Genomic DNA, 17,225 nt, shown 5'->3' with positions numbered 1-17,225 from the left:
GCAGTTGTAGCCAGTGCTGGAATAGCAAATATCTCTGCAGGATTCTCTGCTATTGAATCAGGCTTTAATCATCTGAAGGGATGTGCACACACATCTGTATCTGTAGAGCTGCCAATAGGAACACCCTGTCTCATATATGACCTGTGATTGGCCAAAGGCTCCCATCACGTTCTAGATTTTCTAAAGCCTGACAACAGAGCCAAGAGGAGGTGTGGAAGACTAGTGTTCTCTCAGACAATTTGAATTACAATATGCTGAAAGGTTATTATGGGATTTTTGCCTAATGACCCCAAAATAGAATTTCCTACCTCAGCTTTACAGACTAGAAAACAGGTTGAAAGCTGCCCTGGCTGTGTCCAAAGTGAAAAAATGGCCTACCAGTACCCATAAAGCTCATGTAAATATTGTTTATTCAGTTCATAGAATGACAGAAATGTAAAAATGACAGTTTGTGCTTTTAGGGAATATTATGTGCTGTAACTGTTCTTGGTGAACGGTTGGGGGCAGTGACTATGTGTAGTATCCTAAAGTCTTGTCATCAAATGAGGTTGCCATGTTTGGTACCATGCAGAGGCCAAGGAGTATAGGAACTTACAAAACTGTACCTGCAACCCATGCTATAGCCAGAAATGCTGCACTAAAGTGCTGGGCAGATGGATAGTCAAAAATAGCTATAGTATGAAACTCCCTCTTAGATATTTCCCAAGATGTCTATATGAAATGACATTATTTAAAACAATATATAATACACAGGTTGAGATTTTTTTTTGACCATTTAACCCTTCATCAGATAAGGCCAGTAGAGACATGCAGCAAAAGGTCCTGTCAGTCAGACCCAAACCAGGGATGTTGCAGTTCATGGTCAATTTCTCGCCCTTCAAGCAACTGGGCTGTCCCCAATAATAAATATTTAATATTTGTTTTATCTCTACGGTGAGGTATAGTAAGGACATATCAGGAAACACAATTATTCACAATAGCAGTTAGCAGACATTCAGAAAATGTGTATCTGATGAAATTACATCTTATGAAGTTATGTGTGTCAGATTTTTACTGACCATCTGAAATATTTCATATTATCCTGCAGTGATGACTGGGGAAATTATAGCAAGCCACAAAAGGCTAAAGGAGCAATGTGTCAGATTTTGTGGTATCTAGTGGTGAAGATTGGAGATTACAAGCAGCTGAAACTTCTTCCATGTGCCAAGGATGAACTCCTGATTAGGATCCTTTCAGTATTCAGTGTTCACAAGGTTCTTACTGGGAGCCGTATTAATCACAGAAGTTGTCTTTCCCTCCAAAACTACGGACGGGTTAATTAAAAACAGTAAAAAAAACCTAAATAAAGCAGTTTCACGTCACAACTCGGTGTTTTCTCAATGCTGTTTGGCTCGTCGCAAACAGGCTGCTAGCCCATCACCTGTTAATGTGTGCTCACCTTTTTTCTTTTATCACTTAAGATCCAAACTTTTAGGAGGTTTTTACCTGGAGTCGCATTATCTATAGAGGTCTCTTCCTCTTTAAACTAGTAAAAACAATGAGTAAAGCAGTTTCAAGTTTAAAATCAATGTTTTTCCGACACTGTTCAGGTCATCGTGAAGGGGCTGCTGACCACTGTGGCATGAAACGTGACTGGCCCTGTCTAGAGCCAGTGTTTGGTTTGTTTGTTCTGGGCTATGGTAAAAAACTGGATGGTGCAACATGGTGATCTCCGTAGACAAGAACCCACTCCCTATGTAGATATAAACAGCAAATTCTAAGGCTAAACCCAACAATTCTTATTTTCGAGTGATCACACACTTAGAAAATAAAGAGGGGGTCAGGATGGGAGGGATGGCAGGAGAAATGGTGGAAAGATGATGCGGGTGGGAGAGGTGAGGCGCAAAAGGAAGGAGGAGGACTGCAGGTCAGCCTGTATTCTGGTGGAAGTGGTTCAGACCTCCTGTGCTCCCAGTCAAAGCTCCCTCTGTTAGGCCAGAGCTCTGATGTTTCCCCTGAGGCCTGGATCCTGGAAGTGGGCTGGCAGAGCAAATAAACAGAGAGGAGGTGCTCACGCTCACCAACCTAACACCTTCACAAGAGTTTAAAAAGAATACACACACAATTATACGCTGCACTAAAATAGCTACATGCGCCCGCGCGTAACACCCTCACACCTTTAGGAGGAAGTTGACGTAAAGGCTGGTTTTGTTTAATTTGTGGAGACTCCAAGATCATGAGTTAAGGACATTTTGAATATAAAGATTTTGGATTTCAAGCAAGTAGTCATAAATTGGTATTCTTTTATTGGATGCATTGTGAAACAAATGGGTGGAAAAGTACAAATTAGTTTCACCTTCTTTTAGAGTAGTATAAATGTGTTTTCACTTGGGGTTTAAAAAAACACACAAAGGGCTTACGGACAAACACCTCATTAAAAATTCTCTTAAAATCACACCAGTTAGAGCAACAGGAGAAAATTAGCAACACATTTGAAAGACCAAAACAAAAAAGTTTAACATCAGAAATGAACGACACAGACTCCTGAAAGAATATATATATAAGACATGGCCTCCCTCCAAAAATGTGTTTCATTGTTGGTCTCATCATGTTAATGTGTTTCAGCCTAATCCATCATCACACCATCATACACACCGCGACTGGCCAAGTTTTTCAACTGCTCGCGACTGTGTGGGTTGCTGAGCAAATAAATCAATTACAGCATGGTTGATGAATACAGCATGCTGTAATTGTAACACATATAAGCCACATCAGTAAGAAGCATCCATCAAATTGACAGGACATACACACACACACACACACATACATATATACACACACACATGGCCGGTCTCCTGTCCTGACATGTCAAGAGGCCATTGACCTCCACTGAGCTCCACTTCCTGTGTTCCTCCCACAGGGGTCCCAAGGGGGAAACTCAAAGCTGACAACCTTCATCCCTGTCTTTTAACCATCCTCCTCCTCCTCCTCCTCCTGTCAATGTCCACCTCCCTCATTTCTTACTCATTTCCTCCCCCAGCATCTTAACACCCCCTAAAATCATCCCACATTTTTGCAATCTGAGGCGATGCACAGGAGATTTATTTCAAAGGACATCAGGAGAGAGGGCTGCTGAAGCCTTTTATAATATCCCTCACCTTCAAACTCTACCTACAACTAGGAGAGCAACACTCTGTAATGTGAGTGAGACTCATAATCCATGGTGGCAGCATCGTCTATGGAAAGCATCATCCATACTGCTCTGCTGTCAGGACCCCTGCACTGTCTGGGCTGGAGACTTGGGGAGGTAGAGGGATTTTCTTGGGGTGCTATTATGAATATCCTGTCTTTGCAGCCCATTCCTGCCTGTGAATGCACAAATAAATCACAGTGACGCTGGATGGGAAACCATAACAGTGAGCATTTCCCCCCTGGAAGGAGACCCCTTGCTAAAGTACATAATCTTCGGTGTAAAGTGATCCAGGCCCAGGCCTGCCTCTGGATCCTGTCTCAGTGTTTCTTCCAGTGCTGCCATGCTGATTTTGGCAGCAGCTGCTGAGGCAAACTGGGGTCGTACATGGGCCTGCCTGCACCTCTTACCTGGCAGGTAGCTCCTGGGTCAGCCACCACCAAGCCCAGGGAGTGGTGGGAGAAAGTTGGTACCCAAAGGCCAGAGGGGAAGATGGACAGGAGTAGAGTTTAGGATGCTTGAGGGATCAGGTCAGTGTGGCATGTAGACTCAACATGGAGTTGTGAACACATACTGTAAGTTGCAAGTAGACACCATCAGCTATCCTCTAGACACACCACTGGGCCATGTCAGAGGCTTGTCAGGATGTAGCTAATGTTTTTTTATCTTGCTCACAAAAATCAGCAAAAGGAATCTCGCTGCTTCATACAGATTCTCTTCCTCTGCTGGATGTGTATCAGAGCCAATCACTGCATTTTTAATGGATTGGTATGAGCTATGTAATGTCCAGTCTATTTGCAGTTCTGTGTTTATTGTAACTTATCAAACTCTGGGTACACAAGCTGTCAACAACAGCAGCCAGCAGTCACAGTTAATGATATCCACACTGACAATTTGCTAGTGAAAGCCAAGAGAAGCTGTCCAAATCCTCTCCAAACCTCTCTATCATCCATGTTTTTTCTTAACGCAGAGTTAATCTACCGTGAAACATATGCAAATTGATTCTATCACAATATATATGAATTTTAATGCAGGCCTACACATACTACAACGGATAAACTGCTAGCACATCCTATACTATTACATGTCTAACATTAAGTACAATGCTCTCAGTTTATTACACTGATTGTGAGGAACTGAACAATTCACTCCTCATATCAGTCAAAATCCGCTGAACTCTGCAGCACTGTGGTTGTGTACTTTAGTTAGTTTCTTGTTTATGTCACCATGTCAGGCTGTTTTCATTTTATTGCACAATACAAACTGATAAAACACTCATGGGTCAGTAGAGGGCCAATACAGGAATAGCAATATTATTAGCTAATGTGTGTAGAGAGTTGTGTAATTAGATCTCAAATCCTTTGTGCGTACACCAATCTCTTAATGTGCATACGATGTGAACACGTGTAAAAGACTCTGAAATGTGCTTAACAACTAAATATTAATAGTAAGTATTAATGAGGTAAAAGTCTTCAATAGATGATAAAAACAGGAAACTCTTAAGTTCAGTCCAGTGGTTATATTTCTACATGCTTATAAATCTCACACTTAAATATTCCTTAAATGTTCACAGAGTACATTTACAAATTTGAATACACAGAGATTCATGTGCACATTAACAAATAGGCTTGGGCAGTATCTAATTTTTGATACCGTCATACCTTCCTAAAACTTTACCTGGGTATATGGTATAAGACAGTAGTTCAATCAAGAGAGACAGAACAATGGAGTAAAGATAAATTTTAATACAGAATATGAGTGTACAGAGTAACAGATGATTTGCGCTGATTAAGATTTAACAGAAGTCTTTGGTGCTTGGACACCAGAAGGAGATATTTTGTGATTGAGGGACATCTGAGCAGCAGCAAGATAAATCCCCCAATGGAGTCCAGACACTGGTGGTAGTGGCTGCTGACACTGAGGCTGCTGACTGCTGAAGCAGATGAGGCTGAGGAATCCATAAGGACCAGGTGTGATGGGGAGGTGAGGGAGCACAACTGCAGCAGGAAAGAACTGCAGCAGAGAAAGATCCATATTTAAAATGAGGAACAGTAAGATGATGCTGACAGAGAAGGTGTGTCGCTGTGCTATTGGTTGAGTGTGAACTAAACTGACCTACCCAGACAATGACACCTATAGGTAGTGGATGTTTCTCAAAGTCCATCTCTGCTGTAAATGATTCATTTAAAAACTTTTATGTTTTTATCTTAATAACATTATTTTAAAAATCTCATTATTTGGCAGTGGACACATTGGAATGTATAAATTATGAAGTTTCTGTCAATATTTTTTTTCACGCTTGCATGTTAAAAACTCATGGAGACATTAATCCAAATAAATGACATATTTATCTAAATACTGCCGAGCTCCCCTGGCGCAAGTTTCATTCAAGAGGCTCTGCTTTCACTTCCAGCAACTTGTGTGCTAACTAAGTATTTAGGGGATTTTATACCTGCTGGGAATACACACAGTCCTTGGAATTTCTCTGAAAGAAGGACTGAGTCCTCGAAATCCGGAAGCATCCTTGACATTGGAACAGTCTTTGGCAGGGTCGATGACGTAGCGTCCTTCAAATTCAGTCGTTTGAGGATCCTATCTTGACTCTGAGAAACACCCAGTGAGTGAGCATGTGTGCAAGGAATGAATGGGTGAGAAAGAAACTTACAGCCTGAGCATGAAAAGTATTGTCTTCCTGACTGAACCTTCACTGGAGCCTCATTATTGTACAGCTTTTTAAGTTGAAAGTTAAAGTTAAAGTACACAGGCTCATTTTCTGGCATTCTTTGTCTTTGCAACATCAAATAAGACACCACTACAACATACTGAATTATTACATCCCTGTGAGTTGTTTAACAGGTATTCAGTCTCTCATGCTGCCATATGACTGTATGGAGAAGTGTAACCGACTGGTTGGCTAACCCCAGAGTTCTCGAACCTCAGAGATAAATAATTAGATAGAACTGATTTCATGCAGAAACAAATTCATGTAAACTAAAGCTTAAAGGTGCCCTGCGGAGTTTTCTTGTAAATAAACAAATGTTGTATTTACATTCAGTGTTTTCTAACTAAAACCCATTGTGTGTATCCTTTAACCCACTAAAACAGTTACAAAGCTGATTTTTCTGTGTTTGAATCCTGCATTGTTTGCATCCATGTTTATTTGCTAGCAGTCCTTTTCTTCCTTGCCATTGCTCGCTCATTGCTGCAAACTGCATTTCTTTGCTGTGTTTACATTGGAGACAATGGAGGCATGAGGAGAGATGTGTAAGAAGTGTGTCAGTTGCATTGGTGCATTTTGGAGCTGCATGTTGGTAAAGAAAACTGTGTAAAGAGTGAAGAGTGAACTCAGCACAGAGAGATGCATGTCAGACAGATAGTCCTGTTGGTTGCCGTAGTTTAAAAGTGGCTGTTAAAGGCTTTGAACAATCCTCCTGGCCTCAGCAAGTCTTGAGAGGACAGAAAAATATTCGTCTGAATGAAATAAAGATGGAAAAGGCAGACACCTCATCAGGTTTCATGGACAGAGGGCAGCGTGAGGCCAACAACATGTCAGTCTGACGAGAAGAGAGAGAGAGACAGAGATTATGTCAACAACTAGCGAACCAATGGGGTGCTCTGTGAAACAAGAGGCCGGTAGAATGGCCTGAATATGAATCGACATGTTTCAAATCACAGACTTGATGTAGCGCGAGTGAAGTAAAGTGCACAGAGAGGACATGAAAAAGGAGAGAGGAGGAGAGGGAGCTTGCTAGCGTCATGGATCGCTCTCACTAATAAACCTTGACTGACATTAAAAGGCTGTACCCAATTACTGGATGGTATCCCAGCCCTCACACAGACTCACACACACAAACACACATGTTCTATGTGCAGATGTGAACACACACACGGTTAGATTGTTCTGGGTCTTGGAAGGTAGGTTACTGATATTTTTCAATCAAGGCTGTTGATATTTTGCCAATATTTTGTGCCCATTATCATTTTTTGTCCATATCCGTGCCAAAATAAAACTGAACTACACCAGACAAATTTCTAAACACACATAAGACAGATGCCAGTGAATGTAATGGTCTGTGTTTTAAAGGCCGTGTCATGTTGACTGGGCCTGTTGCCGGTCTGACCAACATACTTTCACATTCCAAAACAAAAACACACGGGTCATCTCTCCCTCCAACCTCTTCTGCTTGTCCAGAGGCCCCAGCCTCCCTGTTCCGTCCATCACAAACACCCAGGGGAGAGCTGCCGAGGCTGCTGCATTTCTGACTGACAGACGGCCCATCAGCGTATGTGCCTGTGTTGTTGTGTGTGAGATCAGTTGGCTTTCTCTGCTCTGTGGATCTTTGATATGGGTTGTTTTTCTGCTATTTGCCACAGTCTTGGCTCACACTGGCTTTCATGTCTTTATTTTTCCTGTTTACTCTGTGAGTTGCTGGTGTGAGCTTTCAGTTGGTCTGCTCTGGCTTGCTTCACATTTTTGATCAACGTGAAAATTTGTGGTGCTTTACCACTAGCTTTAGGGTTTCACCTAATATGGAAGGATGTGTGTGTGTGTGTGTGTGTGTGTGTGTGTGTGTGTGTATAAGAGCGTGTGGGGAAAGGTTTGTAGATTTGCAAGTATGTGTAGAGACCGTGTAGATTCCAGAGCTGAGGTGAGAGCCAAGTCTAATGCTATAAATCCAGAGGGAAACAAAGGAAACGAGAGGGAGCTTAACGCTGTGTTCACACTACAAGTGTCAACCCAACAGCACGACCAGCTACATTATCGCTGAGTTGTCGTTGAAGTGTTGTTTGAGTGCTTATTAGTAGTTACGTCATCACAGGCTTGTGTTTGTCTGCTACCTGCCACAAAGCACCTCAGGGGATGCAGATGGAGATGCATTGGATGCAGTGCGATGCAGTATAGTATCAGTATCAGCAAACTTCTGCAGCAACAAATGTCACATGTCAGTTTGTAGCGTCAAGTCACCGGCTTTCATTGAAAATGACGTGTAGCCTGCTGCTATGTCACTTGTAGTGTGAACACACAGTATTAGACTCTGAGATAAGGCTTTTATCTGTAGTCTGGCAGTGAAGGTGTCAAAGTTCACACACACATATTCACATATGTATCACATAGACAATACACTATACAAGTTTATTGGATCATGTCAGCAGGCTTACGTTAGCATTTAGCTCAGAGAACTGCTGTGCCTGAGTGCAGCCTCACAGAGCAGCTAGTTTAGTGTTGTTAACTTGCCTGTATCAATTATTGAAACCATATCCTGTTTTAAACTTGGAAATAAAAGTTACTCTTGGTACATATTGGACTAACACACACACATTTTCTCATCTACCTTCACTAACCTTTCAGTAAAAGAAACAGTTTAGACATCTTATCGAAGAGAACAGAGGGCATTTAATTATGTCAATATTGCCCGATCACATTTCTGTGAAACACTGGATTTGACAAGAAGACATACTTCATCAATCCCTGAGGACAAATTCAGTCTTTCCACTTGTATACACACAGCCCTGAAATATACACACATTCACAAACAGGATCTGATATCAGAGTGAGGGGGCTGCCTATGGATGGGTGCCCCAAGCTGTTGGGAGTTTGTTGCCTTGCTCAGGGGCACCTTGGCAGTGCCTAGGAGGTGAACTAGCACCTCTTCAGCTACCAGTCCACGCTCCATATTTTGGCCCCGACAGGGACTTGAGCCAACAATCCTCCAGTTCCCAACCCAAGTCCCTATGGACTGAGATACTACCGCCCAGTATTTATCAGTTGTAGCCTACTGCAAATAGTCATCTACAATATATATATATATATATATATATATATATATATGTACACTGTATATGAAACTATCATGAAATCGATTTAGCTATTTTCCAATGAGATCTCATTGGCATCATTTTTATGGGAGATAACACGAGGCCAGAGATTGCTGTGGCAATAAAATAATAGAAATGGAAGAAACTTAATTTAATGCGGATCTGTCATGGCTGGTAACTGATAAGATCTTTTTAGTGGTTTTCAGAACAGACTTGCATCTGTAATGCATTATTCCCACTGAGATGACTGATTGATGGATTTACCGACTGATTGACTGACTGAACAAGTGACATCTCAGCATTCACTCTCCTGTCTCCACCTCAGCTCCATGCCCAGCCTTATCCATCCCTCTCAACACTCCCAGCTACAAGCTGCAGATTAAAGCCGCCCTCATCTGGATCTCATCAGTTTAGGCCGGCCTCGCCGTTTTATAGGTTATTTTTCATTCAGGAGGAGGAGGGGGGGATCTCAGAATGATTTAGGGTTACACTGCATGGAGGCTGGAGGAGAATAAAAGCAACTTGTTGTCTTGAGGGGGCTGTGAATGAGGCAGCACGCTAGCTCCCCTCCGGTAACAGCATGCATTTTGTAGGACAGGAGTCGTGCATTCTTGCCTTTTTTCTCCAAGTGTGTGTATGTGTGTGTGTGTGTGTGATATTTGTTGCGTGGCCTTGCTGCTTGAGTTTCTGAGCCATTTCCTCTTTGTTTTTCCAACTGTAATGTCTGTAACATGTGGAGGATTGTTGCAGGATGGCTGGACGAGTGTCATTGCCAAACACCATAAATCAATTTGAGGAGAAGTTGTTTCCCAATATTCATTGCACAATGCTGTATTTCAAAAATATTGCATTTACTGAACTGTTACGAGCGCTTACATCACAAAAGTGGAGGCTGTAATGGAGTTAAAAAACTGAATTTATGTAATAGTTTTTACTTGCTTATTTGGTCATGGTTCAAGTACTGGTCAGGGGGCAAAGAGAAGTAAGAAAGAGAATGAGTAGTGCCTTAACTGCAGCTAGTCTTCCACATATATTCACATGTATCAATGGAGTTTTTTAACTGTGGAGTGAAAATGGGAGAGCAGACCAGAAGCTTTCACACAGCTGGAATGACAATCTGCTTATAAGTGTTTGCAGAAATATATAATCTGGCTGTGATACTTCTGTATCACCACCCTTTTCTATGATGCGCGTCAGTTTACAAAAATGATAAACTCACCAGTTGCTGGCTGTAGCTTCATATTTACTGCAGACATGTACAACAGAGAACAGCTTTCAATAACACAAAAGTGGTTTCAATTTTCTCATCTAACCGTCAACAAGAAGGCAAATAAACATATTTCCTAAAATGTCAAACTATTCTTGTAATGATGATGAGTTGAAGGGTTGGGAAATGCTGGCAGAAATACAAACCTCTGATTATTATTACTGTTGTTGTTTTTTTCAGGAGGAAATGCTGTGACGGTTTCAGGTTTGTGATGGGCCAGTGCATACCTGAAAGTAGGTAAACCATACACACTAACCTCTAAGTTTGGCACGTGCACACTCACATGTGATTCACATGCTCCAAATCTGATATAATTTCTACACTACAGCAGTTTGTAGATTAAAACAGGCCGCAGCAGCCTGCTGGAGACCACTTTTGTCTATGTAGACCTCCAAAGAAGTCCAGATATTATAATGCACATGTTATGGTTGACTTTTGACATTTTGGAGAAGCCTAATTATGTTTAAGGAGTCGTCTTGGATGACTTGCACATTGCAGTGTGCTGGAACAAACAACATAATAGCTAACCAAAAGAAGAAATTGTCCACAGGTTTGGCTCAGAGAACTGCCACATTTTGGTGGTATTATACAAATAAAAAGAAAATCTTATAAGTGTGAAAATTGGACATTATCATGATCATGAACATGTGTGAACAGTATTGACAAACAGGTTTAGTGCATAGTGACTGTAGTAAGCTTTCACAGAACAGTGATCCACATCAGCCACTAGAGAACACTGTTCCTCCATGAACACAACAGCCTTTTAAGGATGGATGTGCCTAAAAACTCGCACTGTGTATACATGTACAGTACAGGCCAAAAGTTTGGACACACCTTCTCATTCAATGCGTTTTCTTTATTTTCATGACTAATTACATTGTAGATTCTCACTGAAGGCATCAAAACTATGAATGAACACATGTGGAGTTATGTACTTAACAAAAAAAGGTGAAATAACTGAAAACATGTTTTATATTCTAGTTTCTTCAAAATAGCCACCCTTTGCTCTGATTACTGCTTTGCACACTCTTGGCATTCTCTCCATGAGCTTCAAGAGGTAGTCACCTGAAATGGTTTCCACTTCACAGGTGTGCCTTATCAGGGTTAATTAGTGGAATTTCTTGCTTTATCAGTGGGGTTGGGACCATCAGTTGTGTTGTGCAGAAGTCAGGTTAATACACAGCCGACAGCCCTATTGGACAACTATTAAAATTCATATTATGGCAAGAACCAATCAGCTAACTAAAGAAAAACAAGTGGCCATCATTACTTTAAGAAATGAAGGTCAGTCAGTCCGGAAAATTGCAAAAACTTTAAATGTGTCCCCAAGTGGAGTCGCAAAAACCATCAAGCGCTACAACGAAACTGGCACACATGAGGACCGACCCAGGAAAGGAAGACCAAGAGTCACCTCTGCTTCTGAGGATAAGTTCATCCGAGTCACCAGCCTCAGAAATCGCAAGTTAACAGCAGCTCAGATCAGAGACTAGATGAATGCCACACAGAGTTCTAGCAGCAGACCCATCTCTAGAACAACTGTTAAGAAGAGACTGCGCGAATCAGGCCTTCATGGTCAAATAGCTGCTAGGAAACCACTGCTAAGGAGAGGCAACAAGCAGAAGAGATTTGTTTGGGCCAAGAAACACAAAGAATGGACATTAGACCAGTGGAAATCTGTGCTTTGGTCTGATGAGTCCAAATTTGAGATCTTTGGTTCCAACCGCCGTGTCTTTGTGAGACGCAGAAAAGGTGAACGGATGGATTCCACATGCCTGGTTCCCACTGTGAAGCATGGAGGAGGAGGTGTGATGGTGTGGGGGTGTTTTGCTGGTGACACTGTTGGGGATTTATTCAAAATTGAAGGCACACTGAACCAGCATGGCTACCACAGCATCCTGCAGCGACATGCCATCCCATCCGGTTTGCGTTTAGTTGGACGATCATTTATTTTTCAACAGGACAATGACCCCAAACACACCTCCAGGCTGTGTAAGGGCTATTTGACCAAGAAGGAGAGTGATGGAGTGCTGCGGCAGATGACCTGGCCTCCACAGTCACCGGACCTGAACCCAATCGAGATGGTTTGGGGTGAGCTGGACCGCAGAGTGAAGGCAAAGGGGCCAACAAGCGCTAAACACCTCTGGGAACTCCTTCAAGACTGTTGGAAAACCATTTCAGGTGACTACCTCTTGAAGCTCATGGAGAGAATGCCAAGAGTGTGCAAAGCAGTAATCAGAGCAAAGGGTGGCTATTTTGAAGAAACTAGAATATAAAACATGTTTTCAGTTATTTCACCTTTTTTTGTTAAGTACATAATTCCACATGTGTTCATTCATAGTTTTGATGCCTTCAGTGAGAATCTACAATGTAATTAGTCATGAAAATAAAGAAAACGCATTGAATGAGAAGGTGTGTCCAAACTTTTGGCCTGTACTGTATATACACACATACTATATTCATAAATCGAATTGCTCTATGGATCTACTCACATTTTAGTATTCAGTTCATTTAAGTTTAACCCCAGCTAAGTTCCACAGAGTCACTCAGATGTGGACCACATCAGTTTACTGCCCAGTCTGATGTTCCACTATGTCTTGAGATCCATGTGTTAGGCCTACTGGATGTATATCTTTTTAATTAGACAGTTTTACTAAATATTTACAGCAGCGGTGCCTGCTGTGGTCTATCCATAAGTATAAGTATAACTTGTATCTAAAGTACATTTCATGCAACAAAGTATAAGGTAAACACTGTCAAGCCAAAGAAAACTGTATAATAATGGTGAAAACTCATCAATAATTATCATTGTTTCCCTTTTAATTTAAGAAGGTGAAGTGTTTTTGCACTTTTTATGGCCCAAGCCAGGGGTTGTAATCAAGGCAAAGCCCTGGGAGCAGATAAAAGCTCTTGTCGGTTTGGTTATTGTAATGGGCCCTTTTCATAGTAGACAACTTGGCTATTATATTATTGTACAGTGAACTGGATTTACTCAATATTATATTTTGTGTCCATACTCTGAGTGTTACACTTACACACATGGAGTAAGCCTTATGGAGTAGTGTTCATGGATGTAGACTGCTTTCTGCCAATAATCACACAAATTACAGTGGTGTGATTCTACTCCTGCCAGTGATGACACAAAATAATGGTGATTTTAAAGTGTCAAAAATCTCAGTTTACTGCTCAGTCACTTCAGAGTAAACTACCGAGTGTTTTTCAATAGGGAGTAGTTAATAAGTCAACAAGGGAGTGATTTAGGACACAGCTTTTGACAATGAAGATGGCTCCATTCTATCCAAGTGTCCCAGTAAGTCATAACAGTGAGCCAGGGCCCTGAAACCAAAGCCGCTAAATGGAATTCAGCCTTCACTCATGTTATAATTTACACTTATAAATTGGCCTGTAGAGTTGTCTGTGTGCTGACAGTTAAAGCTGTGATCAGTTCCCAGTTGTGGATGTGGAACTTAATGAATGTAAGGAGGTAGTGATAAAGACTGATAGCGTCCTGTGTGATTCCAGTAATGTTGGTTTCAGTGTTCTTGAATACCTTGCTCAATCTGTGTTCTCCCTGCCTCCTCTCTCTCTCTCTCTCTCTCTCTCTCTCTCTCTCTCTCTGCAGGCGTGGATGTGTGTGCAGCGTCACCCTGTGAGCAGCAGTGTACTGATAACTTTGGACGAGTTGTCTGCACATGTTACCCTGGCTATCGCTTCGACCGAGAGAGACACCGTACCCACAAGTCTCCTTACTGTCTGGGTCAGTACACTCCCTTCTCCTCTGCTGTTGAATACATTTGACTGTAACTGTCATGGGGGTGTTTTTTTAGTCATTTCTTCACACAGTGATCCACACGCATAGTAAAAGAGGTTCATCAAACAAATGGCTTCTTTAAAAAGCAGTAACATGTTGAAAGTGACTTTTCAGGATCTTTAAATAGAAAAACAGCCCCCCCTCCTGTTTTGTGGGATTTTTTAAAAAAGATTTTTATTTTGTTTGTAACAATGTCAATTTTTCTGTCTTTCTCCCTATTCTCTCTCTCTCTCTCTCTCTCTCTCTCTCTCTCACACACACACACACACACACACACACACACACAGACATTAATGAGTGTGAGCACCCAAGCAGCAACGTCTGTGACCATGAGTGTGTGAACACAGTGGGCAGCTTTCTGTGTCGATGTCGCAGTGGCTACATACTCGCACCGGACCAACACACCTGCATCCCTGTGCACAACTGTGAGTGTATACCTTTCAGTTCAGCTTTACAGCATGTGGATGAAAGTCAGTAGAAAACTGAATCAGTGTCCATCACAGTATTTCCTGACATTTTTGGTAAGGGACCTCTTTTCTATCATTGAGTAACCTGATGACCCGTGACTAATATTCTATAGATATTTCAGTTGATATTCAATGCATAGCAATAACAGTACAGAACAACTGATAAAAATTTAAAAAAAAAAGGCCTTGCAATCATTGTAAAGCTCTGGCGACCCCTAGTGGGGGTTCGGTACACTCAGTTTGGGAACTAGAGCATTAGTACATGACTTCATTGATTATTTGTCCATTTTAACAATATGTAATGATTCTGATGATTGTGGTATGGTGGTTGTTTTCATTTTTGTGCAGTAACTGTTTAAATATTTCACATTCTGGAAATGACCTTTGACTGTGACTGAGTGGGATTTGACTCTGTATTGCTCAGGACACCAGTATGGGAATATTAGAAGTTTTATTCCCAGTGTGCCTGTCCATGCTGAAAACTTGTGTCAGAAAAAATTCAAATACATATTTTGTTTGTTCTTGCAGTGAGTTCAACGGGGAAGTCAGACACCCTGATGAGTGCTGGTACCTGCTCCTTCACCTGTCAGGACTTTATGAACATGAAAAACAGTCTGCTGCAGCTAAAACTAAGGCTGGGAAACACACAGTCAGCCAACCAGGTAACATGTCTACTTTAGAGAGGCTTTAAGTCCACTTAAAATTGAACCAAATAGTATTCATCCGTAGATGGTTTACCAAAATGATAAAACAGTTGCCAACTTTTTGTAAACGTAATATTTGAATGCACTTAGATATATTTTTTTTAATAATATGATTTATAACACTCATCGATTGATTACTCAACTTTCTTCAGCCAATGTGTAAATGTGTTCAGCATGTAGGAGACTGTAAAAGAGAGGTTTAGATTTGGTTAAAGGATGACATAAATCAAAATGTGTAAAACTACACACGTTTACTTGGCTTTCTTCTATTACTACCGGCTTACTTGGTATTTCCTCTTTGTCTTTGTAGGTGCCTGGCCTGGCCAACAGCAGTGACAAGCCACATCTGGGGAGGACAGGAAAAAGTCCTGATAGCCCTTGTCTCCCTGGTTTATCCGGCCCCCCAGGAGCTCCTGGGGTCCCAGGTAATGTAGCTATAACTGTAAGGTTAGAAAAGTTGAATCCAATACTAGCTCCAGATGTGTGCAGAGGAAGGGTCTGTGATTAATGCATGCAACATCTGCAACAACAGTGTGTAGTTGTTAGAATATCACAAAGGAGGAAGGTAAAGAGGCAGAAGAAGTGTGCGGAAAAATAATCAAGTAAAAGAAAATGCTCTACACATAATAATAAAAGCACAAAGAGATAAAAAAAAATGTATAGGATTAAAGCAGTAACAATTTAAGTACAAGTAAACTCAAGGGTTTTAAATGACCTGCGTGAGGAGCTTAGTATTAAGAAATGCTCGGTGTCCTTCAGTGATGTTGCAGTTTGTCACTCTGATGCCAATGACTCCTAAATTTTAAATCGCTCTCTTCATCGCTGTATCCATCTGTCCTCATCAGGGCACCCAGGAGAACCGGGAAAGAGAGGGGACCCAGGGGACAGGGGCCCGCCTGGCCCTCGGGGTCCACGGGGAGACATTGGACCCATGGGTCCAGAGCCTGACCTGAGGCACATGAAAAGAGGCCGCAGGGGGCCAGTGGTAAGAAAACAAAATTCCATGATGCACGGGTTATCACATTTGTTTTTTTAGTTTATTTCCCACTGGAGCCACCACCTAGGACATCAAAGTAGTTCCTTAACACTTGGAGGTCACATCCTCAGTGTATCTAATGATCCAGTGTGTCAGCAAGTCATACAAATAATACTTTGCTAAAAAAAAATAGGGGAACACTTAAATCACACATCAAATCTTGATGTACAAAAATATTCAAGTTAAAAATCTTTAGTGATGTACATTTTAAAATTAAAATGAGAAAAAAATTGAGAACAAAATTACATGCAGTGGAAACCAAAATCGTCAACTGGGCTGGAATCAAAATCACTTCAAAAATCAAAGTAAAAAAAATGAAATCACAGGCTGACTCAACTTGCATGATTTTTATCAACTCATAATATGACTCAGCTCCTGATGAGTCAGCACATGGTGTCCTGTGGGATCTCCTACCGGACCTGGATCATGGCATCAGTGAGCTCCTGGACAGTCTGTGGCGGTATTTGGTGGCATGGGATGCACCAATACATTACGCCCCATAGGTGCTTAATTGGATTTAGGTTAGGGGAACAAGAGGGCCAGTCAATGGCATCAATGCCTTCATCATCCAGGAACTGCCTACACACTCTGGCCACATGAGGCTGGGCATTGCCCTGCACCAGGAGGAACCCAGGGCCCACTGCACCAGCGTAAGATCTGACAATCGCTCTGAGGATTTCATCCCAGTACCTAACAGCAATCAGGGTACCATTTGCCATGACATGGAGGTCTGTGTGACCCTCCAAGGATATGGCTCCCCACACCATCACTGACCCACCACCAAATCAGTCATGCTGGATGATATTACAGGCAGCATTACGGTCACCACAGCATCTCCAGACTCTTTTACGCCTGTCACATGTGCTCAGTGTGAACCTGCTCTCATCTGTGAAGAGAACAGAGCGACGATGGCGGACCTGCCAATTCTTTTGTTTTCTGGTAAATGCCAGTTGAGCT

General features: G+C 41.8%; 1 protein-coding gene across 1 annotated transcript in view; it reads left to right on the top strand.

Annotated features, from left to right (window-relative positions):
* LOC117251814 (collagen and calcium-binding EGF domain-containing protein 1-like) overlaps positions 1 to 17,225 on the top strand; it is a 46,661-nt gene that overhangs the window by 24,750 nt on the left and 4,686 nt on the right. The window contains exons 3-8 of the mRNA XM_033618375.2: positions 10,434 to 10,486; positions 13,873 to 14,007; positions 14,349 to 14,486; positions 15,057 to 15,190; positions 15,543 to 15,657; positions 16,078 to 16,217. Of these exons, the coding sequence (XP_033474266.1) occupies positions 10,434 to 10,486; positions 13,873 to 14,007; positions 14,349 to 14,486; positions 15,057 to 15,190; positions 15,543 to 15,657; positions 16,078 to 16,217 (715 nt within the window). The remainder of the gene's footprint in view (positions 1 to 10,433; positions 10,487 to 13,872; positions 14,008 to 14,348; positions 14,487 to 15,056; positions 15,191 to 15,542; positions 15,658 to 16,077; positions 16,218 to 17,225) is intronic.

The sequence above is a fragment of the Epinephelus lanceolatus genome, chromosome 2, assembly GCF_041903045.1.
Source record: "Epinephelus lanceolatus isolate andai-2023 chromosome 2, ASM4190304v1, whole genome shotgun sequence".
NCBI lineage: Eukaryota > Metazoa > Chordata > Actinopteri > Perciformes > Serranidae > Epinephelus > Epinephelus lanceolatus.
This window is presented reverse-complemented; position numbering and strand designations above follow the sequence as displayed.